The sequence below is a fragment of the Triticum aestivum genome, chromosome 4A, assembly GCF_018294505.1.
Source record: "Triticum aestivum cultivar Chinese Spring chromosome 4A, IWGSC CS RefSeq v2.1, whole genome shotgun sequence".
Lineage (NCBI taxonomy): Eukaryota > Viridiplantae > Streptophyta > Magnoliopsida > Poales > Poaceae > Triticum > Triticum aestivum.
Genome location: NC_057803.1, coordinates 746,033,226 through 746,059,707, shown reverse-complemented (window position 1 = coordinate 746,059,707; position 26,482 = coordinate 746,033,226). Strand labels below are relative to the sequence as shown.

Sequence of the window (26,482 nt, the reverse complement as noted above, 5' to 3'; positions counted from 1 at the left end):
TCCTTTGTGCTTACAACCTCTCCATAGCTAGGACCTTGCCTCTTCATACCTACCCCCCACTCTACTGTCAGGCTTAGAACCACGACAGAATGCACGTCTATAAGATAGGAGAACATGTTCGGTAATATCCCAAAAACACATAATGCCCATCATATATTACACTCATTTAAATTTTAATGGTCCAAAATTGTGGAAGTAAAAATTTATGAAAGTTCAAATTTCCTAAAGTTTAATTTTCAAAAACATCTATCATTTTTCATAGTTTTTAAAGGAAAACCACTACAATCATATTCGAAAGTTTGAGGTGCATTGCAGCTCCTGCTAGGTAGCATTTTCCTATAGAGTGTGGAAAGAGTTTGGGAGAAAAAGACAAGACTATTCAATGCGCACACATCCATTTTTTTTCTTCTAAATCGGGTCGTGATGAGTGGACCTGGTGTAAAGTCTACCATCAAAGGGGGATACGACGTATGTTCAATATTATTTCTCGACGGTTACTTAAGGGTTAGTGATTTTTTTTCTCAATAGGTTAGAAAATGGTGGTTATCCATGAGTTTTAACTATAGTTGTGGTGGTTTCACGATAAATATTATAATCTCTTGTATAGAGATGGAGAATGATACCAAGGAGTAACCTTTCGGGCTCTATATATATACATGCTATCATTAGTTCAATACTCTATCTTTACATATGGTTAGGTTCCTTATGTGGAACCAACCAACTAGTTTCAAGTCCTATATTCGGCACTAGTGCTCGTATTTTTCTGGATTTATTTCAGGCTATCCAGCAATGTTTGTTCAATGGAAGAAGACGTTCCCGTCGACTACGAGGGCGTCTGTGGTGACTTAGTCAATCTCAAGATGTTGCCGTCATAATATCCCAGAGGTGCTCATAGGGGTAGGTTATGTGTGTGTGCGCTTATATTGATGAATGTATGTGCATGTGTGTGAGCATCTGTGATTCATTGTGTTAAAAAAATATATACTCCTCTATTTTAATTTACCATGCCATAACCTTTTTGTTCTACTTTTTTGTCCTCTGTGCATTTATGTTTTTCTCCTTGCTTTCCAATTGTGCCCTGCTTAATCGAGTCAATTTTCAATTAATCACACATGAAGTTTGATCAACCTCCTTATATCCATGCACAAATGCAGAGAGACATGGACCCGGAGACAGGTGATGGGTGTTGGTGTCGAGTTTAGAGGATTCTTCAGTCTTAATTGTATTTTTACTTGTTAGCTGGTAGTCCTTAGTGCAAAGGCTAGCATGATATTATCTTTCAGCTTCGTCATGTCGGTCTTTACGTGGTTTGTACTATGATCTTGATGATATGAATGAGACATGTATTACTATGAAAAAAAGCTTATATCTTGTCATAATGTACACTTGAACGAGGTAATAACAGTGGCTGACAAGTGCGCTAGACAGGGCTAATTAACTAAAGTTAATTAACATTTTCTGCCATTGCTTTTTTTTTCTGCGGGCTGCAATTGCTGATCTCTTTTTAGCCATTGGTTCAATTTGCATTTATGTGGCGAGTTGATCCACCCACTCACATGCAGCTTCAAAACAAAAAATAGAGCTGTCGTGAACAACATGATCACGATGGACTATTTGTCAAGTGAACATTTCTGTATCTCTTATGTACATTCAAGTGCTTTACAATAAATTACGGTTGTGTGCATCAATGGATGCAAATGCCGGCATTGTCCTCACTTTTTTAAAAGAAAAAGGAAAGACAGTAGATTAAGACCGGACCGTATCGAATGATCAGGACAATTAGCTGTTTGTCTTACATACGAGTAATTAAAATATAATATTAGGTTGGTGAACTGTACACTCTCATAATTTTGTACGACGGTGGTGATGTAGCGTAGATCTGACCTAGTCTTTCTTTAGGGGGCCTAGTCTTGTTTAAAAAATGCAGCTCATCTCACAAGATCCAAATTAGCACATAGTTAGTACTTCTTAACACGAGGTGATGAAATTAAAATAGGACCATGACTGGTCAATGCCAACATTTGCATGTGGTGGCCCCGGGCGTGCTATACTTCTGCATGTGTTGCTGTCGGCTACATGGTCACTGGACATGCAACACATGCGTCCGGTGTGGCCACAGTGCTCAGCTACACTGCGTTCCATTAGAGTATCTACAGCCAGACTTGGCAAATTCGGCCACTCAAACGTCACGCATCCGCGGACACTGACCGGGTATCACTCAAATGTTACGCCGCACATTCACATACAACAAATTCCGATCCTCAAATCCATACAAACCATGCATGTCGATCATACAAATTGTCTGAATGCCAAAGTTTGGAACAAAGCAAAGCAAATCATAGTTCAACAAATCGAACATGGCAAAATGAAATCAATGTCCGAGCGAGACTGATGGCCTCGGAGCACTGGCTGGCCGCTTGCTCCGAGCGGAATGCATCCTGCTCCAGGCGGAATGCGTCCTGCTCTGCCTGCATCCGGGCCGCCTCCTCCGACTGCATCCAAGCCGCAGCTGCCCTCGCCGCCTCGTACTTCCTACGGTCGTTGATCTTCATCTTCTTGTCCGCAAGCCACTTCTTTGAATGCTCATCATAGAGGGTCTCGTCCGCCAACATGATCCTAGCATCTTCCACGTCCAATCATGCCCTTAATCGTATTTTGATGTTGATGACAATATACACATAGGGACTAACAAAATTCGTCAAGTATAACTTAGGTTTTAGTCCCCTCGAGATCATGTGTGTGGATTATGACTACGGAAATACTTATCTTCCTCAAGAACGAAGAAACAAGTCTACTGGCTTAGGCCTCTTATGTTTGTTCTTGAGTATAGGGATCCCCGCACTATTAAGAGGGAAACATGAGGTCTCGCGAAAGTCTTGCTCAAATGATATTCTTTAAACACTCATCTTCTGCACCCTGTTCTCTGTCAGACGAACGACACATCTCGGATGGCCGGTATCCACCGGATGCCGGTACTTCCTATACATAGCCAAAACGTCGGATTTCTGGTGTCTACCGGACGTCTGGCATTTCCTTTACAGAGCCAAAATGTCGGATTTCTGGTGTCCACTGGACATCCGGTACTTCCTTGACAGAACCAAAATGTCGGATGTCCGGTATCCACCGGACGACCAGTACCTTCTCTACAGAGCCATAATGTCGGACGTCTGGTCCCTGTCGGCCGTCCGGTTTCTGCCGAAGCCTCGGACGTCCGGTGAGTCTCGGATGTCCGGCAGCTGCTGCTCCCAAGTGGCTCCAACGGCCACTTATTGAGGGATACTATAAATACCTCTCACCTATCCCGTAAGTGGTTTGATCATTCACCTTGAACATCCTCAAGAACACTTTTCACTCTCTCTTTGACACTCATGCACCAAATCTTAGATCCCTAAGGGATTGGAGAGCATTTGAGAGAAGTTGTCCACTCAAGTGATAGATCCACTCTTTCCCCCTCTTTGCACCAAAGGAATTCGTGATTTGAGCAAGTCTTGAGCTTTTCCCATCGTTCTTGTTACTCTTGGAGGTTGGAGACTCCTATGCGGTAGGAGTCATTCGAAGAGGAATCGACCATTGTGATTACCCCCGAAAATTTTGTGAGGGTTTGGAGACTACATAAATGTCCATCACTAGTGGTTGAGAAACGCCTCGTGGTGTTGTCTCAAAGGGAGAATAGGGCGAGTCTTCGTGGCGTTGTTGTGCCTTCGTGGTAACATCCACATCCCTAATGGTGATGCAGCTTCCCTCCAAGGAAGTGAACATCGGGATAATCCTCATCTCTCGGAGTTGCGGTTATTCCTTACCCTAACTTCTCACTTGTGGTTACTTGTCTCTTGTCTTTACTTATATCATATTGTACTTTCTTACTCACATACTTGTGTTACTTTTTTTTACCTTGCTTAGCTCTTAGCATCATACTTGCAATTGTTAGGCTCACCTTCATATTCCGCATTATTGCCTAATATTGCTAAGTAATAATTAAAAAATTGTAATTGTACCTATTCACCCCCTCTAGGTCCATCTCGATCCTTTCAATTGGTATCAGAGCCTTGTGCTCTATTCTTGTGGCTTAAATGCCCTAGAGTGAGATGAACCCCGATGGGACTCCCCTTGTTGCGGATCCTAAGGATAAGGGTGCGGCTTCCATAGAAGCCAAGTCCTTCACTTCTGAGGATCTGGAATAGGCTCTTGCTAAGCAAAAGGAGGAGCATGATGCTTCTCTTGAGGCCTTGGTCCAAATGAGACTAGCCACATTAATCATGATGCTTGCACCACTTTCAGGTGGTGCGGCCTCGAGGCTAACTATATATGTCTTCTCCTTCACTTGGCCAACAACCTCCTAGCAATGATCACTCTAGTGTTCCATGGCTTTATGCAAGACCTTAAGTAGAGAAACCTAAGTATAATCCTGGAGGAAGACCTCCTTTGCTTGATGACAGTTCTGATTTTGCTTTGTGGAGAGTTGGTATGCAAGATCATCTTAGGTATGCCAATGATGAAATGTTGGAAATCTTGGAGCATGGCTACAACCCTGTTGACCAAAAGAATCTCACTCCAAGAGGGACATATGACAAGCATCTCAACGACACCGCAATCATGTGCATAAGAAAAGGAATGAATGATAAGCAAAGGAGACCATACATTCATATCACAAGTGCCAAGGAATTATGGGATAGCATTGTAAGGACCAAGACCAGTACCTCCACTCTCCAGCTTGCTCAATATGAAATTGCCAAGGGTCAATTGCAAAACTTTTGTATGGATAAAGGTGAATCCCCCAAGCAACTCCTTGAGCATATCACAACTCTCACCGCCTGTCAGTGTCAAAACTGGCAGATCTCGGGTAGGAGGGCCCAAGCTGTGCGTCTGAGGATCTATGATAACAATGGAGAAGGGACACAGTATTTACCTAGGTTCGGGCCCTCTTAATGGAGGTAAAACCCTACTCCTGCTTGATTATATTCGAGGGTATAGGGGTTACAAGAGTTGATCTACCTCAAGATCGATTCACTAACCCTAGATAGCTAGCGTAGCAATGTTGTGTTCCTGCCTCCGATCTAACCATCCGGTTTATATAGACACTGGAGGGGCTTAGGGTTGTATAAAGTTGGTTTTAAAGAAAGGAATAATATACCCGGACTCCTATACTTTCCATACACGCATGTGAGAGTCCCCACCGAACACTAGAGATAATCTTCCGTCTTGTATCTTGATGGCCCATCAGTCCGGCCCACATCAATAGACCGGACGCCCGAGGACCCCCTAGTCCAGGACTCCCACATCGCCGACATTGGATCTTGTGATTGTGACAAGACACAAGATGGATTCAACTTGACTAACCTGTTTCTCGTGGATAAGTTACTTCACGCTCTTGCTCCATATCTTAACCAAATGGTGTGGGACATAAGACAACATCATGGATTCAAGGAAATGACTCCGGATGACATCATATCCACTTTCCAACTATTCGAAGAGTCAAAGGCAAATGCTACAAAACATCTTGCCATGCATGGTACCTCAACATCAAAGATCAATCTTGCATTGAAGGCCAAGCATGTATGTGAAGAAGAGCAAAGTGAAGAAGAAGAAGATGATGATGATGATGAAGATGGTGATGAGATTGAATCCGATGAGAGCCCTTTATATGAAGACATTGCCCTCTTTGTAAAGAAGTTTAGCGCAGGAAAATTCAAGGGAAGATTCCCGAGGAAGAAAGTGAGAAAATGCTACAACTATGAAGAAACCAACCACTTCTCCATTGATTTACCTTATGAGAAGAGAGAAGATAAACCAAGGTTTCCCAAGACCTTTCCCAAGAAGAAGTTGCCAAATCCTTTGAACTCCAAGCTCAAGAAGAGAGATGGGAAAGCAATGGTTGGTCATGAAGAATCCGATCCGGATGATGTTAGTGGTGTTGCCGGAGTAGCTCAAGATTCTCAAAACACCTTGAGGCTAGTCAACAAGAGTGGTGATTTTGTCACCTACAACTAAATGAAAGACTACAAGGGCAACACTCACAAGTGCCTAATGGCAAAGGCCGTGGTAAAATATGGAGAGGGCCAAAACTCTCTTGGCAAGGCCAAGGTAACCCCACGGTCAAACCCTCCTATTTTCACTCCTACTAATCCTTGTGATGAGTATCTTGATGTGGAGGATAATAATAATAATAATTATTATTATTATGATATAGATGAGCCTATGCTTGCTAAACTAAATAAGTTCATGTGCTCCCTCAAAGGAAAGAAGCTCACTATGTTTCGTATGCTTATGGAGATGGTGAGTAAGCACACCATCACCATTAAGGAACTCGAAACCCTCGTCACCGAGGAAAAGGACAAATATGAAATCCTTGAGCGGAAAGTCCAATATGAGGAAGCACGAAATGATGAACTATGCTTGAAAATTAGTGCAAACATTGATGTTCATGCTAAAGAACTTGCCTCCTTGAAAAAGGCTAAGGACTCTTGTGAGGAGTTGATGAATGATAAAAGTAAGCTTGTGAAATCTCATGCTTCTCTCCCTAAGAATTGTGAGCTTCTATCTGTGTCCCTTGAGACTAAGGAAGAAGAGCTCACCCTTCTTACAAAGAGTTTTGAGGTGCTCAAACTTACTTATCTTGAAACTCTAGCCAAGGCTTACTCTTCACCTATTATCAATATTGATGCTTGTAAACTAACTCTAGTGGTGACCTAGTATCTATTCTTGGGGAAAACCGCTTTCTAAAGGCACAACTCGAGAGAGGACTCATGTCATGTGCTCAAGGACAAAAGAACCTTAATGAGGTATTGAGCCAACAGAATGAGGTGGTTGCCAAGGAATGGCTTGGGTTTGACCCAAGCACAAGGAAGAAGAAAATATTCTCTCAAAAGTGCACCACACCTCTCAAGGAGACATTTATACGAGAAGGGCGCAAGGAGAAGGGTAAGGTTATGAGTGGGAAGGCCACTAGGGGCATGCCCACTCTCAACAAGTCAAAAGAATTCATGCCTCCATCCTATGTACTCCGTAAAACAAAGGATGGAGAAGTTTATGCTAAATTTGTTGTTCCTTGTAATGCATTCTGGTTTTATGCTATTTGGGTCCCTAAGACCCTTGTGACTAACTTACGAGGTCCCATTGCAAAAATGGGTGCCTCTAACCAAGCCATAAATTGTGTGTAGGTTTCCTTCTCCGGTGGAGTCAAATGGGTGATTGATAGTGGATGCACAAACCACATTACCGGAGATAGAAAATTGTTTGCGATTTCATGGAAGCTATTCAACCATTTATGAACATTGTGTTTGGTGGAGGATCAAAAGGACATGTACTCGGGTTGGGCAAGGTGGCTATCACAAATGACATGTCTCTTGCAAATGTCATGCTTGTCCAATCCCTTAAATACCATTTGCTTTCTGTTCGCCAATTGGCTTTTGTTGGTTATGATACACTCTTTAGCCTTTGTTGGAGAGTTGGATGGCAACCTTTACACGGTTGATTTCTTGAAAGAGATCACATTCCATGCAACTTGTCTAATGGCCGAGGCCGATAAGGGGTGGCTATGGCATCGCCGGCTAGCCCACGTCGGCATGAGAAATCTTCAAGATCTCTTAAAGGGTAATCACAACCTTGGACTAACCAATGTCTCTTTTGAGAAAGATCGTGTGTGTAGTGCATGCATAGCCGGGAAGCAATATCAATCAAAGCACCCACCCAAGAATATTGTATCTACTTCAAGGCCTTTGGAGCTCCTTCATGTGGATCTTTTTGGGCCTCCTTCATGTGATAGTCTTGGTGGGAAAAAGTATGGACTTGTCATTGTTGATGATTACTCAAGATATACATGGGTGTTTTTCCTCAAGTCCAAGGACAAGACGAAGATCACCTTCATTGATTTTGCCAAGCAAGCACAACGCAAGTTTTACAGAAAAATCTTGGCAATAAGAAGTGATAATGGCTCCGAGTTCAAGAACTACACCTTGGAAGAATTTCTTAGTGATGAAGGGATTGAGAATCAATATTCTGCACCATACACTCCTCAACAAAATGGTGTAGCTAAAAGGAAGAAGCGTACACTTGTGGAAATGGAAAGGTCCATGTTGGATGAGTACAAGTCACCACATAGTTTTTGGGCCGAGGCTGTCAACACCGCATGCCATGCATCAAACCGGCTCTTCCTCCACACGATATTTGAGAAGACTCCATATGAGCTCCTAACTGGGGGCAAGCCAAATGGCAAGTACTTTCGTGTATTTGGGTGCAAATGCTTCATCCTCAACAAAAGAGAACGGTTAGGAAATTTTCAATCCAAAACAATTGAGGGCATATTTGTTGGTTATGGATCAAACTCTCACGCCTACAGAGTCTACAACAAATCCAATGGATGTGCTGTAGAAACTTGTGACATGGTGTTTGATGAATTTAATGGTACCCATTGGGAGCAAGTTGATCTAAGTGATGTAGGTGAAGAAGATCCTTCTCAAGATATTTTGACCATGGGTGTTGGTGCTCTTCTTCCAATGGAACAAGAACCTCATGATGATGATGAAGAAGATGGAAGTTTCACACATCATCAAACCATTTCAAAAACCATACCACCACAAGCTCCTATTGCTCAATTGATGCCCGTTATTCAAGTACAAGAAGAAGGTCAAGTACCTCACCATGATCATCTTCAAGAACAAGATCATCTCCAAGAGCAAGAACAAGAAAGTGCAATCACTGATGATGAACCTCAACAACTGCAATATGAAGAAGAAGATCCACCACACATTAATGATCCATATGTTGAGGCTGTGGAAGATGGACATGAAGTTGAACCTCGTGAAACCCTAACCTCCATCATGACCCGAGTGGCCGGTTGTGTTGATGTTGATCAAATTCTTACCGGCATATCAGAAGGTAGAGTCACTCATAAACAATTTACAAACTTTTGTGCTCCCTTTTCGTTTGTCTCTAGTGTTGAGCTGCTCAAGGTACAAGATGCATTGATGGACAATGATTGTCTCGTTGCTATGCAAGAAGAGTTGAACAGTTTTGAACGCAACCAGACCAACTAAGGAACACAGTGTCATTGGAACAAAATGGATTTTCAAGAACAAGCAAGATGAGAATGGCATAATCATCCGCAACAAGGAAAGGTTAGTGGCACAAGGGTTCTCACAAGTTGAAGGTTTGGACTTTGGTGAGACCTTTGCTCCCGTTACCCATCTTGAATCTATTCGCATCTTACTTGCCTATGCTGATTTTATTGGTTTTACATTACATCAAATGGATGTGAAGAGTGCATTCCTTGACGGTCCTCTACAAGAAGAAGTATATGTATTACAACCACCTGGGTTCGTTGATCCCGATCACAAAGACTATGTGTATAAACTTCACAAGGCGTAGTATGGCCTCAAACAAGCACCTCGTGCTTGGTATGATCATCTTAAGAAGTTTCTACTCGATGATGGTTTTGTGAGAGGGGTGATCAATCCCACTCTTTGTACTAAGAGGGAAAAGGGTGATTTGATCTTATGCCAAATCTATGTAGACGACATCATTTTTGGTTCTCCTAACATTCATTTGTGCAAGAAGTTTGCGGCCTCCGTGACCAAGAACTTTGAAATGCCACTCAATGCGGACTTGAAGTTCTTTCTCGGATTTGAAATTCAACAATTTCAAGAAGGAATTTTCTTGTCTCAGACAAAATACCTCAAGGATATTCTAGAGAAGTTTGACATGACAAATGCTAGCCCATGTAAGACACCCATGCCAACAAAAAATGTACTCACTGAAGACACAAACGATATCCCTTAAGACCCATCTCTTCACCGCTCTATGATTGGTTCATTGGTTTATCTTTGTGCATCTAGACCAAACATCATGTTCAGTGTATGCATATGTGCTAGATTTCAAGCTTCCCCCAGGAAAATGCATCATAAGGCAGTTAAGCATATTTTTAGATACCTTATTCACACCCCAAAGTTGGGTCTATGGTACCCCAAGGATGCAAAGTTTGATCTCATTGGGTACACGAATGCGGATTGGGCTGGAGACAAAGTGGGATGGAAGTCCACCTCTGGTGCATGTCAATTTCTTGGATGCTCCTTGGTTAGTTGGTCCTCGAAGAAGAAAATTATGTCTCTCTCTCCACCGCCGAAGCCGAATACATTGCAATAGCCAGTTGTGCAACTCAATTACTATGGATGAGGCAAACTTTGAAGGATTATGGTATCACCTATAGACATGTGCCTCTTCTATGTGATAATGAAAGTGCCATCAAGGTTGCTGAGAATCCTATTGATCATCTTCGCACCAAGCACATTGGTATTAGGTATCATTTCTTGAGAGACCATGTGAAAAGGGTGACATTGATATTGCTCATGTTAGTACGGATATGCAATTCGCCGACATTTTCACCAAACCATTGGATGAAGCAAGGTTTTGTCAACTTAGGCGTGAACTTGGTATCTTGGAGCTTGACAACATTATGTGAAATCTAGTACCCATGCATGCATTTACTTCATGTCTTGTCTTGATGTAAGGCATGTATTTAGGGGGAGACATTCAACTCATGAGTTCTCTCACCATATATGATGCGCAAATAAACCAAACACTCTCAAAGTCACTATGACATCACTATGTGATCATGGTACTTTAAAATGATGGAGTTGTGGCCATGGGCTCAAGGTTCTTATTCTTGTAGCACCACACAATAGTTACTCAAACATGGTGGCCTAGGCCACCGCCCAATAATTAGAGTAGCTTATGTAGTTTCTCGTGGTTCATCACCCCTTTGTCATATGTTCATGTTCTTTGTGCTCTGCACGCCACTTCTTTTCATCAAAACACTATTTGCGTGTCTAACTAAACACTATGTGACATGCCTCATATATAAATATATATTTCAGTATATCCTTCTATCATCAGTATCATTTGACACCGGATTTCTGACACATGTCGGACGTTCGATGACTCATAGCCACCGGTCGACCGGCATCGCTCGGACATCCGGTCGCTATGCAGATTTCCTCGTCTTACCTCTATAGTCATCCCAGCTCTCGGACGTCCGGTATTCTCTAGTCATCCGTTACCTGACTCATCTGGCGCTCTCACCAGCTCCCGGATGTCGGACATCTGTTGGTCATCCGGTAAAATCCGCGGCCCATATAAAACCAAGGAAGGGGATTGACCGGGCAGTTGCCCTTATTTTCTCCCCTCGCCACCCCGCATTTGTGTCCGCCTCCGCGCTGCCTGGTGGTGGATCTTGCTCGCCATCGCCAGGGGAGCCGCATCGCCGCGCCCCTAGCCTCCTCTCCGTTGACCCCTCCTTCCTCGTGCTGCTTTGGTATTTCCCTGTTCATTCCTTTGCTCCTCCCGTTGTTCATCTCAGTGCGGGTTGTGATCCCCTTTTCTCTCTTGGATAATATCATTGGAGTGCTTCTTCCCACAATGCCAAGGATGAAACACACTGCTCACAAGAATACCAGAGGTGTCTTCGCTCACGGTAATTTGATTTACCTGATCCGTTGTTCATCTTTTCGGTCTTGATTTCTAGCCGGGGCTCATTGTGCCATGTCCATGTCCTTTTGGTTTCAGCATCTCGTCGTGATGGGTATGATGCTTCCCAAGAGCATCAACGTCTGCGCAAGCATGCTGGGAAACGTCCTGTGATCGAGGACACTTCTTCTGAGAGCCCTGACTGTAAAGAGGAGTTGCAATATGAAGAGAGCGCTGAGTATGTGGTTGTCCCAATCCGTCCTTCAGGTTCTCAAAGGGCCACCTACACGCCTACTCCTACTCCAGTTCAGCGAAATGCGGATGCTCATCGCATATCTCTTGAGGCTCCTCAACTTCATGAGCGTGCCCTCAAGGATTTCACCAAAGTGCCCAAGCCTGCATATTTGAAGTTCCCCTGTGATGTTGATCAATTTGAGATGGTTCAAGACTCTATGGATCAATGTTTCCACACAAATGTTCAGGCGGACATCTACACCTCAGTGGTTCTCCCAAAGGGACTCTCTCTGCACCATTTCATTGACTTGGAGCACATTCGGGCTCATCCCGTGAAGTACCCGGGTGCTATTGAACTCATTGAGTCATCCGGTCTTGCTGCTCCATTTGCATTTCAGCACAACTTTAACCATGCCGCTATCCATCAATTTTACGCCACATGCTTCTTTGGTCCTAACAAGACCTTCACCTGGATGACCTTTGACACCGAGCTCACTGCCACTTATGCTTAGTTTGTCACTGCTCTTGGATTTCCGGACATTGGATTCATGATCCATAAGGATGACCCCAACCATAAACCCAAGGTTGTTGAGGCTTGTGGCTATCTTCTTAAGGATCTAGAAGATCTTTCTGAGGAGGATAAGATGAAGGATCTCAATCAAGTCTCTATCTGTAGATCTTAATACGTCCATTTTGCATCATGCTTTTATATCGTTATTTATTGCATTATGGGCTGTTATTACACGTTATATCACAATACTTATGCCTTTTCTCTCTTAATTTATAGGGTTTACATGAAGAGGGAGAATGCTGACAGCTAGAATCCTGGACTTGAAAAGGAGCAAATATTACACACCTATTCTGCACAACTCCAAAAGTCCTGAAATTTCGCGGAGATCAGTTTTGGAATAAATAAAAAATATTGGGCGAAGAAAGCACCAGAGGGGGGCCACCAGCCAACCACAATGGTGGAGGGCGCGCCCTACCCCCTGGGCGCGCCCCCTACCTTGTGGGCCCCCTGGCAAGCCCCCGACGCTCATCTTCTGCTATATGGTGTCTTTTGCCCTGGAAAGAATCAGAGAGAAGCTTTCGGGAAGAAGCACCATCGTCTTGAGGTGGAACCTGGGCAAGACCAATCTAGGGCTCCGACGAAGCTGTTCTGCCAGGGAAACATCCCTCCGGGAGGGGGAAATCACCGGCATCGTCATGACCATTGATCCTCTCATCGAGAGGGGGTCAATCTCCATCAACATCTTCACCATCACCATATCCTCTCAAGCCCTAGTTCATCTCTTGTATCCGATCTTTGTCTCAAAACCTCAGATTGGTACCTATGGGTTGCTAGTAGTGTTGATTACTCCTTGTAGTTGATGCTAGTTGATTTATCCGGTGGAAGATCATATGTTCAAATCCTTAGTGCTTATTATTACTCCTCTGATTATGAACATGAATATGCTTTCTGAGTAGTTACGTTTGTTCCTGAGGACATGGGAGAAGTCTTGTTATAAGTAATCATGTGAATTTGGTATTTTTCGATATTTTGATGACATGTATGTTGTCTCTCCTCTAGTGGTGTTATGTGAACGTCGACTACATGACACTTCACCATTGTTTGGGCCTAGGGGAAGGCATTGGGAAGTAATAATTAGATGATGGGTTGCTAGAGTGACAGAAGCTTAACCCCTAGTTTATGTGTTGCTTCGTAAGTGCCTGATTTGGATCCATATGTTTCATGCTATGGTTAGGTTTACCTTAATTCTTATTTCGAAGTTGCGGATGCTTGCGAGAGGGGTTAATCATAAGTGGGAGGCTTGTCCAAGGAAGGACAGCACCCAAGCACCGGGCCACCCACATATGAAATTATCAAAGTAATGAACGTGAATCATATGAGCATGATGAAAACTAGCTTGATAGTAATTCCCATGTGTCCTGGGAGCGATCTATGATGCGATCTATGATGTCTCTTACCAATTTACCGCTATCATTTTGGGGTTATGCTTTAGAGACAGTCGCATTCACTTTAAATAGGGCACCGTCTAAATCCGTTGAGACGACACCATATGAATTATGGTTTGGGAAGAAACCTAAGCCATGGTTTCTAAAAGTTTGGGGATGCAATACTTATGTCAAGAAACTTCAACCTGAAAAGCTCGAACCCAAGTCGGAAAAACGTGTATTCATAGGATATCCTAAGGAAACCATTGGGTATACCTTCTACCTCAGATCTGAAGGCAAGATCTTTATTGCCAAGAACGGATCCTTTCTGGAGAAAGAGTTTCTCTCGAAAGAAGTAAGTGGGAGGAAATTAGAACTTGATGAAGTACTGCCTCTTGAAACGGAGAGTAGCGTAGCTCAGGAAGATGTTTCTGTGGTGCCTGCGCCGACTGGAGAGGAAGTTAATGATGATGGTCATGAAACTTCAGATCAAGTTGCTACTGAACTTCGTAGGTCCAGAAGGGCATGTTCCGCACCAGAGTGGTATGGCAACCCTGTCCTGGAACTGGAAATCATGTTGTTAGACAACGGTGAATCTTCAAACTATGAAGAAGCGATGGCGGGCATGGATTCCAACAAATGGCTTGAATCCATGAAATCTGAGATAGATCCATGTATGAAAACAAAGTATGGACTTTGACAGACTTGCCCGACGATCGGCAAGTCATAGAAAATAAGTGGATCTTTAAGAAGAAGACTGGCGCGGATGTTAATGTGACCGTCTATAAGGCTCGGCTTGTCACTAAGGGTTATCGACAAGTTCAAGGGGTTGACTACGATGAGACCTTCTCACCCGTAGCAAAGCTGAAATCTGTCTGAATCATGTTAGCAGTTGCTACATTCTATGATTATGAGATATGGCAAATGGATGTTAAAACGACATTCCTTAACAGTTTCCTTAAGGAAGAATTGTATATGATGCATCCGGAAGGTTTTGTTGATCCTAAGAATTCTGACAAGGTGTGCAAGCTCCAGCGCTCCATCTATGGGCTGGTGCAAGCATCTCGGAGTTGGAACATTCGCTTTAATGAAATGATCAAAGCTTTTGGGTTTATGAAGACTTATGGAGAAGCATGTGTTTACAAGAAAGTGAGTGGGAGCTGTGTAGCATTTCTCATATTATATGTAGATGACATACTATTGCTGGGAAATGATATAGAACTTTTGGAAAGCGTAAAGGCCTAGTTGAATAAGTGTTTTTCAATGAAGGACCTTGGAGAAGTTGCTTACATATTAGCATCAATATCTATAGAGATAGATCGAGACGCCTCATTGGTCTTTCACAAAGCACATATCTTGACAAGATATTGAAGAAGTTCAATATGGATCAGTCCAAGAAGGGGTTCTTGCCTGTATTGCAAGGTGTGAGATTGAGCACGTCTCAATGCCCGACCTCGGCAGAAGATAGAGAAAAGATGAGTGTCATCCCCTATGCCTCAGCCATAGGGTCTATTATGTATGCCATGTTGTGTACCAGACCTGATATGAACCTTGCCGTAAGTTTGGTAGGAAGGTACCAAAGTAATCCTGGCATGGAACACTGGACAACGGTTAAGAATATCCTGAAGTACCTGAAAAGGACTAAGAATATGTTTCTCATTTATGGAGGACGAAGAGCTCGTCGTAAAGGGTTACGTCGATGCTAGCTTCGACACAAATCTAGATGACTCCAAGTCACAAACCAGATACGTGTACATTTTGAATGGTGGGGCAGTCAGCTGGTGCAGTTGCAAGCAAAGCGTCATGGCGGGATCTACATGTGAAGCGGAGTACATGGCAGTCTCGGAAGCAGCACATGAAGCAATTTGGATGAACGAGTTCATCACCGACCTAGGAGTTATTCCCAATGCGTCGGGTTCGATGACTCTCTTCTGTGACAACACTGGAGCTATTACCCTTGCCAAGGAGCCCAGGTTTCACAAGAAAACCAGGCATATCAAGCGTCGCTTCAACTCCATTCGTGAAAATATTCAATATGGAGACATAGATATTTGTAAAGTGCATACTGATCTGAATGTCGCAGATCCATTGACTAAATCTCTTCCAAGAGCAAAACATGATCAACACCAGAACTATATGGGTGTTCGATTCATCACAATGTAACTAGATTATTGACTCTAGTGCAAGTGGGAGACTGTTGGAAATATGCCCTAGAGGCAATAATAAAATGGTTATTATTATATTTCCTTGTTCATGATAATTGTCTCTTGTTCATGCTATAATTGTATTAACTGGAAACCATAATACATGTGTGAATATATAGACCGTAATATGTCCCTAGTAAGCCTCTAGTTTACTAGCTCGTTGATTAATAGATGGTTGTGGTTTCCTGACCATGGACATTGGATGTCGTTGATAACGGGATCACATCATTAAGAGAATGATGTAATGGCAAGACCCAATCCTAAGCAAAGCACAAGATCGTGTAGTTCATTTGCTAAGAGCTTTTCTAATGTCAAGTATCATTTCCTTAGACCATGAGATTGTGCAACTCCCGGATACCGTAGGAATGCTTTGGGTGTACCAAACGTCACAACATAACTGGGTGGCTATAAAGGAGCACTACAGGTATCTCCGAAAGTGTCTGTTGGGTTGGCACAAATCGAGACTGGGATTTGTCACTCCGTGTGACGGAGAGGTATCTCTGGGCCCACTCGGTAATGCATCATCATAATGAGCTCAATGTGACTAAGGAGTTAGTCACAGGATCAGGCATTACGGAATGAGTAAAGAGACTTGCCGGTAACGAGATTGAACGAGGTATGGGGATACCGACGGTCGAATCTCGGGCAAGTAACATACCGGTGGACAAAGAGAATTGTATACGGGATTGATTGAATCCCCGACATTGTGATTCATCCGATGAGATCATCATGGAACATGTGGGAGCCAACATGGGTATCCAGATCCCGCTTTTGGTTATTGTCCGGAGAGATGTCTTATTCATGTCTGCATGGTTCCCGAACCCGTAGGGTCTGCACACTTAAAGTTCAGTGACGCTAGAGTTGTTATGGGTAATTGTATGTGATTGACGAAGGTTGTGCGAAGTCCCGGATGAGATCCCGGACGTCACAAGGAGTTCCAGAATGGTCCGGAGGTAAAGATTTATATATGGGAAGTCCGGTTTCAGTCACCGGAATGGTTTCGGGGGTTATCGATATTGTACCGGGACCATCGAAAGGTGTCCAGGGGTCCACCAGGTGGGGCCACCTGCCACGGGGGACTTAATGGTCTGAACAAGGGTGGGAACCAGCCCCCTAGTGGGCTGGTGCCCCCCCAAGGGCCCAAGGCGCCTAGGGTTGGAAACCCTAGGGGGTGGGGGCGCCTCCCACCAAACTTGGGGGGCAAGTTCCCCCCTCCCCCCCTGTAGATGGGATCTAAGGGGGGCCGGGCCCCTCTCCCCTTCCCATATAAATAGTGGGGGGTGGGAGGGCTGCCACACCCTTCCCCTGGCGCAGCCCCTCCCTCCTCCAACACCTCCTCCTCCTCCGTAGAGGTTGGCGAAGCCCTGCAGAAAAACCGCAAGCTCCACCACCACGCCGTCGTGCTGCCAGAGCTCTCCCTCAACTTCTAGTCTCCCCTTGCTAGATCAAGAAGGAGGAGATGTCCTCGGGATGTATGTGTGTTGAACACAGAGGCACCGTCCGATCGGCGCTAGATCGGATCTTCCGCGATTTGAATCGCCGCGAGTACGACTCCATCAACCGGGTTTTTGCGACGCTTCTGCTTAGCGATCTTCAAGGGTATGAAGATGCACTCCCTATCTCTATCTCGTTGCTAGCATCTCCTGGATTGATCTTGGTGACACGTAGGAAAATTTTGAATTATTACTACGTTCCCCAACAATAAAAGCAAGTGGGGTGAACCTTGCTGTGGGGGGAGAACAAAAAGAACAAAGCTGACACACGTGTGTCTCCCCTCCTTACGTCTCCCCTTATAAGGATAGGTGGCTAGGGTTTCTGCCTCTCATCGACGGCGCCGTCAATCTGCCACATCTCTTGTGCCCTTATGGCCATGTGTTCGCGGTGGATCCCGGCCCTTGCTGGCAGGAGGGCTCCATTTTTAGATGTTTCTTCAAGTTTTGTTATGAATTATGTCCTGCTCAGGAAGACGAGATGACGGTGGCTCCCTGAAGATAGAATAAGGTTCTCCCCGCCTAGCCCCCGTCTCGGTGGTGTGTCTAGCATCGTCAGAGGGCGTGTGGGGGTGTGTCTAGCATCGTCCGAGATTCAGTTGTGGTTGCCTTTGGTGGATCTGCTCAGATTCAGTCGTTGTTCATCTTTGTTCACATGTCTTCAGGTTGGATCCTTCTTATCTAAGCTTCTCTTCATCGGCGGCAGTTGTTGTTCTGGTGCATTGGTCCTATGGGGCCTTAGCACGATGACTTCCCGACTGTCTGCTACAACAAGTTGTGCCCAGCTCCGGCGAAGGAGGGTGATGACCGTGCTTCGGTGCTTGTAGTCGTCGCTAGATAGTCTACGAATTTCAATGTAATTTTTATTATTTCTGGTATTCGATGTACGACCATGATTGAATATGAATAGATATAACGTTTCCCCAAAAAAATTGCTAACGATTGGATTCTTGGAAGTTGCTGATTAGGCAAGCATGCATGGGGTTGTCGGCAAAAGTTGTGATTTTCTTTGCTTTGAACCTCTGTTGCAAACTGAAGAGCTGATGCTCCAGCTTGCATCGGAGAAGAGAGGCAGCATTCGCAGTTGCCGAATTTTCTTTGAAAAGGAGGATGACCCTCGGCCTCTGCATCTGGGAGATGCATATGGCCATTTTATTGATTATTCTTGAGGACCTTACACAGTATAACAACAATATTCCTGAATTTGCCATCTTGGCAGCATCTGCTGCTACTCCTATCCAAATGATGAATGGGTGCAAGCTGGGCCACATACTCATACCTCTCACCTAACCCTAACATCTAAAGCCGGAGGCTCCGACCGAGCCATCTGCCGGGTCCGGGGCTCAAACCGATCTGACGCACTCACATGTGTCGTCGCTGCCATCTTCCACTGGTCCATATTCAGAGCAGATTGAGGTGACATCCTTGGCAGGTCCTCCGCCATCGACGCCATCATGACGCCAAACGACACCCTCCACCTACGTGAGCCTTGGCAGGTCCTCTGCCATTGACGCCACCACGACGCCAGCCGACGACCTCCACCTACGTGACTCCATCTCCAAGCAACGAACATAAATCCATGCTAGACAAGGGCCGCACCACCGCTGTCGGCCACCACCCACAAGCGCCATCCAACCCCAAGGTTCCCAAAGCGGCGCCTTCAGGAAGGGAACGGCGCCGTGAGCGCCGTCGTCGCCCAACAGATTTAGGGCTTTCACCCGGGAAACCTAGGGGAAGGTGAAGTGAGGAGATCAGTCCATACCGACGCCTCCAAGAAGGGAAACAGCGCCCTCAGGCGTCGCCGTCGGCATGGCCGGTCATGGTCGGCCAGGGATTTTGCCCGAACTAGATCTCCGCCACCAGCAGCACCTCATGTACAGAACCGGCGACCAAGAGGAAGCGCGGCCCGACCAGGCTGGCCCGCACGCCGAACAAGGGAGGAAGGGACGCGCCAGATCGCGCACACCGACTGCCGTAGAAGACGCCACCGACCGCCAGCGACCACCGGATCCCGCCGCCCACGCGGCCGGGACACCGGATCCACCACCCACACGGTTGTTAGCCGGTCGTGCCTTGCCAATGGAGCCGCCGCTCCGGATCCGGAGTTCCTCACACATGAGCAGGGCAACCGAGGCCCCGCCGCCACCATCCTTGGCGCCCTGGGCTTGCCCAATGGCTGCCTCAGGCGGCAGCGAGGGAGGGAGGAGGGGCGGCTAGGGTTGGGAGGAGGAGGCGGCCCTGAGGAGGGGGAGGGTGGAGGCCGAAATAAGAATGTTTGTTGCTTTTCATGCATCTTTAATAAATGTGTTGTCATCTGGCTTGTTTTGACGATGACAATGGCCCGTTCGTTGGTTCAGAGATCTTAATGTAATTTATTTATTTTCGCGATATCACCTTGATGTAATTTTTGCAATATTAAGATGTTTTTTACTATATTGAAGAGAAAAAAAAAAGATCCAACTTGTTTAGGATCACACCCTGGATGCATAGGATGCCATGTCCTTCAAATGCCGACGGGGACAATCATGCATGCAGGCATCGATGGATGGCACACATCATCATCACAAACTGTCGGCTGCACTTCTGTATATAAACACGTGTGTGTGTGCAGCATATATGATGTATCTTTGGTGGTATGCGAGAAATCATCTCCGGGAGTACGCCACTGAAGCATCTCCAACTCAGAGCTAACGACATCTCCAACGCTGAGGTCCAAATTAGACATCGCATTTGTCTGCAGACTGGTTTAGACCAGTCCACGGACAATGATGTCGAACCCGGCCATTCAGATGTATCACATACACATCTCAAACCGAACGAATACACGTAAATCGGATCATTTTTATTTAAACCGGAGCACATTCTTTACAATTTAAACATATTTTATTAAGAATGAACCAACCTATGTTTGGATGGTTAGAGGGACAATGGTATCCCCAGTGCACCAAGGTTCAAGTCTGCAGCTACGGTGACTTCGTACATCTTAAGATGATATGTCGGCTCAGTCTCTCGAAAATGCTCATAGGGGTAGGGTGTATGTATGTGAGTTCATAGGATGAGTCTATACGCATATGTATGAGTGCATCTGTACTGTGTTAAAAATACATATTTCATTAACAAAGACGACTGAACGTAAACCTAATATAAATCTACGGTGACGCCCGTCCACCAAGTCTTTTTATTCCCTTCCGGCATTGGTCGTGTCCATGTTGAGCGGACGTGAGACCCATGAAATGAAGTTGCAGTCGCCGGCGAGAAAGAGTAGGACACGGGAGACGGGCCGGCCCACTTGAAACTCGAGGCCCCGCCACCTCCCATGCATTACTCCTCCTTGTCGAAGTCTGTGACCTGTTCGTAGCGGGTGGACATAAGGTCAACGATAAACGTGGGCGGGGCAGCACACTCGTCCTGCCACCAACGCCAACGAGACACCGTTAGTGGCACGAATGACGCACAGTTACCAGCTTTCTCGTTCGCGATCGCCTGCACCGCCTCCGCGCCAGGCTGCGCTGCGGTCCTATTGCAGGCAGCGCGGGTGCGCGCAACCTAGTACAATGCCCGCTGCTCAGTGGCTAAGTTGGATTCTCCGTGGTCATGACCGCCACGGCCTCCTCGCTTGCCGTAGATTTGGCCCTCTTCCAGCTGCTCAGTGGCTAAGTTGGATTCTCCGTGGACATGGCCGCCACAGCCTCTTCATTTGTCGTAGATTTGGCCCTCCTCCATCTGCTCAGTGGCTAAGTTGGGTTCGCTGTGGTCATGGCCGCCACAGCCTCCTCGCTTGCCGTAGATTTGGACCTCCACCAGCTGACACTGCTTGAGGAGGGAGAGGATATGCCGCTATTTCTCCTGCGCATGCTGGAACGCCGAAACCGACTGTGGCTGCTCCTCGGCCATGGTCGTGTTGATGTATGCATGTGCCTGCTCCATGTAAGCAGAAAGTTGGCATGGAACGAGGCGGGCATGGCTGCGGACTCGTCAGAAGGTCGGCCTCTATGTGCCTCGCACATCGGTCTAGCTTTCTGCTTCGTGCGTGAGGCTCGCCACAATGTGCTAGAGCTCGTGAGGCTCTCCCGGTCAAGGTGGAGCTCGTGAGACATATAAGTAAAAAAGACCAAGAAAGCAAATTTAATGGCAGCTTGGTTTCTACTCCCTCAAACAGATGTACTCCCTCCGTTTCTTTCTAGTCTGCATATCAAACTTGGTCAAAGTAAAACTTCGTAAAGTTTGACTAACTTTATAAGAAAAAATATCAACATCTACAATACTAAAGCTATATGGTATGAAAATTAACTTCATGATGTATCTAATAATACTGATGTCATTTGTGAATCTTTGATATTTTTTTAAAATAAACTTAATCAAAGTAAAGTTGAGAAAGTTTTACTTTGACCGAATTTTATATGCATACTAAAAAGAACAGAGGGAATATCTAGCACTATGAATGACAATTAATATAAAGTCGCTCAAACAGATGTATCTAGCACTATGAGTGACAATTGATATGGGACGGACGGATAGGAAGGGGTTGCACAAGTCTTTCCATGCGTCGAAGGAGAGCGAACTCCGCTCTGATCATATGGAAAGAAAGCTGTGCCATCATATGAATGGACGAACGAATGATGGACATAAATACCACAACAGTGGCAGACCTACCACAAAGCTAGTAACCAACTCCAAGCTACCCAAATATGCAACAGCTAGGCATGCACGTATCAACCAAGAACACGGAGCAGGTAGGTCAATTATATCTCAAAAAAGACGGCATAACTTTCTTCGACGCAAGGCCGCGAGTATGCATTCAATCTGTACACATTTTTGCACAAAATGCACAGGGATTATTAATCTGCGCGGAATTTCCATACTGCTCTGCTTTGTTCAAGGGCGTGACTGACAAAGAAGAAGTTTCGACAAGGGAAAGAATGGACGGCATGGAAGTTGCGCCGGCCCGCGGCCCAGAGTTCCGGGGCAGCAGGCAGGCTATGCAGTCGATTATTATTAATCCAGTTGGCCCTCGCTACCCTTCCAGTGATGCAGCAGCCACCTCCTTCCCACCATCAGAGAAGTAGTCTTGCCTGCGATGCAAACAAATGTTTAGTGGTCGACCAGGCAACGCAAACCACGTCATCCTGTTACGCTAAGACATCATCAAGCAACAGCAAATGTGACAACACGGGAGATTAGCAGCTTCGGAACGGACCTTATTTTACGGGAAAGCTGGTACAGGCCTGTGCCGGCCATCGCAACGTTAACGCTGAAAAGGTTCCAGTTTTTCTGAAAAAAAGGTCATATCGTCGCAGAGTAATGAGATGAGCAACAGTTAAAACTGGAAACAACACATGACAGCAGGTGGAACGAGATGGCTTGGGAATATGAATCAAACATTCGACAAACAACTGAACATCAACAGCCCAGTCCAGGGAGTCGTTAAAACAGTACAATATGAGACGATCGACGCAAAACGATATCATAGCAGCAAAAAATGACAATGCTTAAAATGTATACTAAATTTGAGTAAAGATAAGAAGGTAATCCATGTCACCCAAATTCGACGTCACCTTATAAGATTCAGTGCACATAATAATGAAAAATGATAGTAATAGTACCGATGGCTTACCGGTGTGATAACCATGCTGTAGCGTGACCAGACGACTCCAGTGCAGGCAACCGCTGCACCCCATATTAGAGAATAAGCATGTGAGCAGGACACAATAATAAGTAAAACGGTAAACTATTGGCATGCTGCCATGAAATGCTCGTTGAACATACCAATTTGCTGAGGATAGGATATCTTTTCTGGAGGCTTAGCAAAGTCGGCAATGTTCGCAATGCTGATCCCCCATTTAAATGTTGGAGCCCAAAAATGAACTGCAACCAAAGTCAGATTATCGTCTCAGCCTCTGAAGTGATATACACTGTACAATTTGTCTAATAGATATGCATCACAATTTAGTGCAAAAAACTGTCACGATAGGCCATTAGAATTTATGGTGAACTGCACGGAAGGTCAGATTATTGTCTCAGCCTCTTTTTCAAGTGATGGTTATAGCCAAAAATGCAGCTCTGTAATATCAAGAATAAGCGCAGAGTTGACGAAGGCTGAAGATATATAACTTTTCGAGGGAGAAAGACGCCGTCTCTTTGGGTCTTGGAAAAATTGCAGAATTACCAGTAAATCACTTCATTAAAAAATGTCATGTCTTAAGGACTCTAATCTTGCTTAAGTCAATATTTTCCTTTGCCAAGCTTACCAGGGAAAAATGCAAACATTGGTGGCAAAGGGGAATTAACATTACAGCTTTATGGTGAACTAAAGACTGCTACTCTTTGGTGCCCTGTAACTAGGTTTGTTTAGACCTATATAAGAGATTTCCTCACTATTGATAGGAGTGGATTTTGTCTTGCAGGGGATTTAATCCCCCTCAATTTCTCCCAATCCCCTTTAAATCCACCTCAACCGAACAAAGGGTAAAGGATTTTGTAAGGCCAAATGTCAAACTTGCTAAAGGTGTGTGGCCAGCAGGTTGTGTCCAGGCCACTGTAGATAATCAGGGACATAATGAACAGCAGTGCAAAGGTGGCTACTTCTCGAATGGGGGGAGAAAGTGAAACCTGCAACTACCACAATCAAATGGATCACAAGACAACTTAAAAGGGAGAAGATGTAATCTCTTTGGAGCTTGAGAGAATTGCAGCATTTACCACTAGATCACTTTATTATAGAATGTAATATGCAAAATGCAATAATCTGTTCCATGAGAAAGCCAATATGTTTTTTTATATGCCAAGTTTACCAGGAAAAGTTTCAGGTATGAGTTGCGAAGGGGATAAACATTTCAGCTCAATGGTGGACTAGAGACTGCTGATTTATATACTGTTCAGTCCCCTGTAACTAGGTTTGTTTGGACCTATATGAGAGATTCCCTGGTACGGCAGTAAGATCTCTCACTATTGCACTTTGTGGAGGAGCAAAATTATACAAGGGATTTTGTAAAACCAACTATAAACTTGCTAAAGATACCTGGCTAGCAGGTTGTCTGCTGGCCACTGTGGATAATAAGGAACATATTAGAAAATGTTCTTGGCTGACCCAACTAACACACTGCAAAGTTTTAGAGTCACGGCAGGAATGGCAGTGCAAAGGTTGTGGCTGCTCCTCGAAAGGGAGGAGAGAGTGGATCCTGCAACTACCAGAATCAAATGGATCAGAAGACAACTTAAGAGTAGAGCACAGTAGTTTTTTGTAGGAGGGGGCTGAATAGTTATTGGTTCTAGGTTCTGTTGGTTTCAGGTTCTATTTTATGATAACTGTAGTTTGACTACTGCTATTTGATTCTCCATGGCAGTATGTTTTCTCCGTGTTATTATTTTTTTCACAAACAATGGCCACCTGGTCTCATATACTGAAACCAAAAAACAGAGTAAGCACACAGCATGTTCACATTTAAAACATGCTATTGCTAACAACCTGGCAATCCTAACACAACAACAGAGTCCAAAGCTAAAAAGACACACAAAGAGAACATGTACAATCCACCTACAGGGGAAACAAAGCCAACGTTGACCTTCTTAGAGCAACCACTTGAGAACCTAAAACTGGTAAAAGTCTAACAGAGATTTGCTCGTAGGTGAACTGTTTTATACTTTTCTCCTAGTCAGTGTTGCTAGCTTGCACAATAATAAAAACGATCAAAAAATGTATGCGGGTAGGACTGTGACTAACTGGTTTTGGGGCCAGCAGGATGGTTCAAGAAGGCTTGAATCTTTGAAGCCATTCAATCAAATGGACGCGCACTTTCCTCTCCTTTTGCACGACCGTGCCTATTTACTCTGTCCTGCACACCTACAAGCAGAAAACAGGAAAGCACGCCTGTAAGTCAAGTCCAGCATAAGAAAGATATCAGAAATTCATTTACAGAGCACCTGCAGGGCATGTGCAAGAAAGAATAAAACTCGGCGAGAATACGGTATGCCAGGAAGCAAATTTGCACATCATTGGTTGTACGAAATCATTGGCGGCTTGGGGCGAGGGGGGGTCGAGTTGAGTTCATCCAATATATACTGCAGAAAAGCCGTTAGGTGCCCCGCAGCGGCCCAACAAAGATACAATCCCCATCAATCGATACTGGACACATCAAGCACATGAATCTCTGAACAGTTAACCTGGTTTTACCCATAGTACTACACTGTAAGACAAACTTGGCCAGCCCAAACAGCTGCTGCCCTGCTCCTGCTCCAAACCAACAGGGACACGACAGCCCTGGTTTTGCTGGGCTCGGGGACGAAAAAGGAGCGTCGCGAGCGCGCGGGCCGGCGAGGAATCCATGGATCCGAACAACGTGAACAGCGCTAGCGAGGGCGGCTCCTACTTTCGCTGGGCTCCGGGATGAAGGAGCGTCGCTAGCGAGAATCGCGGGCGGCGTGGAATCAATCTCGATCCGGCTACCAACTACCAGCTACCAACCCGAGGACGCGAACAGATCTAAACGCAGCAGGCGGGTGGGAGATGGATCTCATCTATCACCTGGGAGGGACGCCCGCCGCCGGTCGCCGGTCGAGGTCGCGGTCGCGGTCGCCGGAGCCGAGGGAGACGATGAGAGGGCAGATGGAGAGGGGATGATGGGTCTGTTCAGGGGTAGGTGGCGTGTGTGCGTGCGTGGTCCGGATCATGAGAGGTTAACAGAATCAATCCACGGCCGTTCGTGCGCGTATGGACGGCGGCGATTAGTCCATTCCGCAGGAATAGAACATGTTTCCTTTCTTTCAAAACGAATATATCCCCATACTATAATGGTTTAAAAGTTACAGTAGATTAGAAAAAGGAAAACACTTAAATTAAGCGGTTGATCTTTCCACACCGTAAGCCGCTCCCTCCGCCTAACACGTGTCCCATGTGGGGCCCCCTCTCTCTCCCTCCCTCTCCCTCTCTCTTCCTCTCCCTCCACCGGCTGCGACTTGCCATGCTCTGCTGCAGGCAGCCAACAGCTGCTTCAAGCATGCGACCACCGCCGCCGCCGCAAGCACCTTTGTCTCTCTTCCATCCTGCTTCTCTCCTCTCTAGATGCAAGAACAACACCAATGCAGCATCCAATAGGTGCCAACCGCTTTCAAGCATGGATCTTGCCGGTGGCGGGTTGCGTCCATGCAACGTGCGCGCTGCTACAA

At 45.3% G+C, this 26,482-nt stretch overlaps 1 protein-coding gene across 2 annotated transcripts; it reads right to left on the bottom strand.

Moving 5' to 3' along the window:
- Positions 1 to 22,054: 22,054 nt before the first annotated feature.
- On the bottom strand, positions 22,055 to 26,045 carry LOC123088553 (mitochondrial pyruvate carrier 4). Of its 2 annotated transcripts, none has more exons than XM_044510751.1 (6): positions 25,842 to 26,045; positions 25,041 to 25,160; positions 23,087 to 23,185; positions 22,935 to 22,987; positions 22,518 to 22,591; positions 22,055 to 22,392 (listed from the first exon to the last, which is right to left on the bottom strand). In XM_044510751.1, exons 2-6 carry the CDS (start codon positions 25,090 to 25,092, stop codon positions 22,335 to 22,337), a joined length of 336 nt encoding a protein of 111 aa, XP_044366686.1. In that variant the 5' UTR covers positions 25,093 to 25,160; positions 25,842 to 26,045; the 3' UTR covers positions 22,055 to 22,334. The 2 variants fall into 2 exon arrangements, with proteins under 2 accessions (XP_044366686.1, XP_044366688.1); XM_044510753.1 differs by having other exon boundaries at positions 25,041 to 25,152; positions 25,842 to 25,953.
- Between the last annotated feature and the right edge of the window lie 437 nt (positions 26,046 to 26,482).

Bases quoted from the DNA above. Each gene is read 5' to 3' on its own strand.
- LOC123088553 (XM_044510751.1), bottom strand. From the start codon at position 25,092: ATGGCTTCAAAGATTCAAGCCTTCTTGAACCATCCTGCTGGCCCCAAA. The intron at 23,186-25,040 runs GTTAGTCACAGT...CTTTGGTTGCAG, and splicing joins TCCTGCTGGCCCCAAAACCA to TTCATTTTTGGGCTCCAACA. The intron at 22,988-23,086 runs GTATGTTCAACG...TATGGGGTGCAG, and splicing joins ATCCTATCCTCAGCAAATTG to CGGTTGCCTGCACTGGAGTC.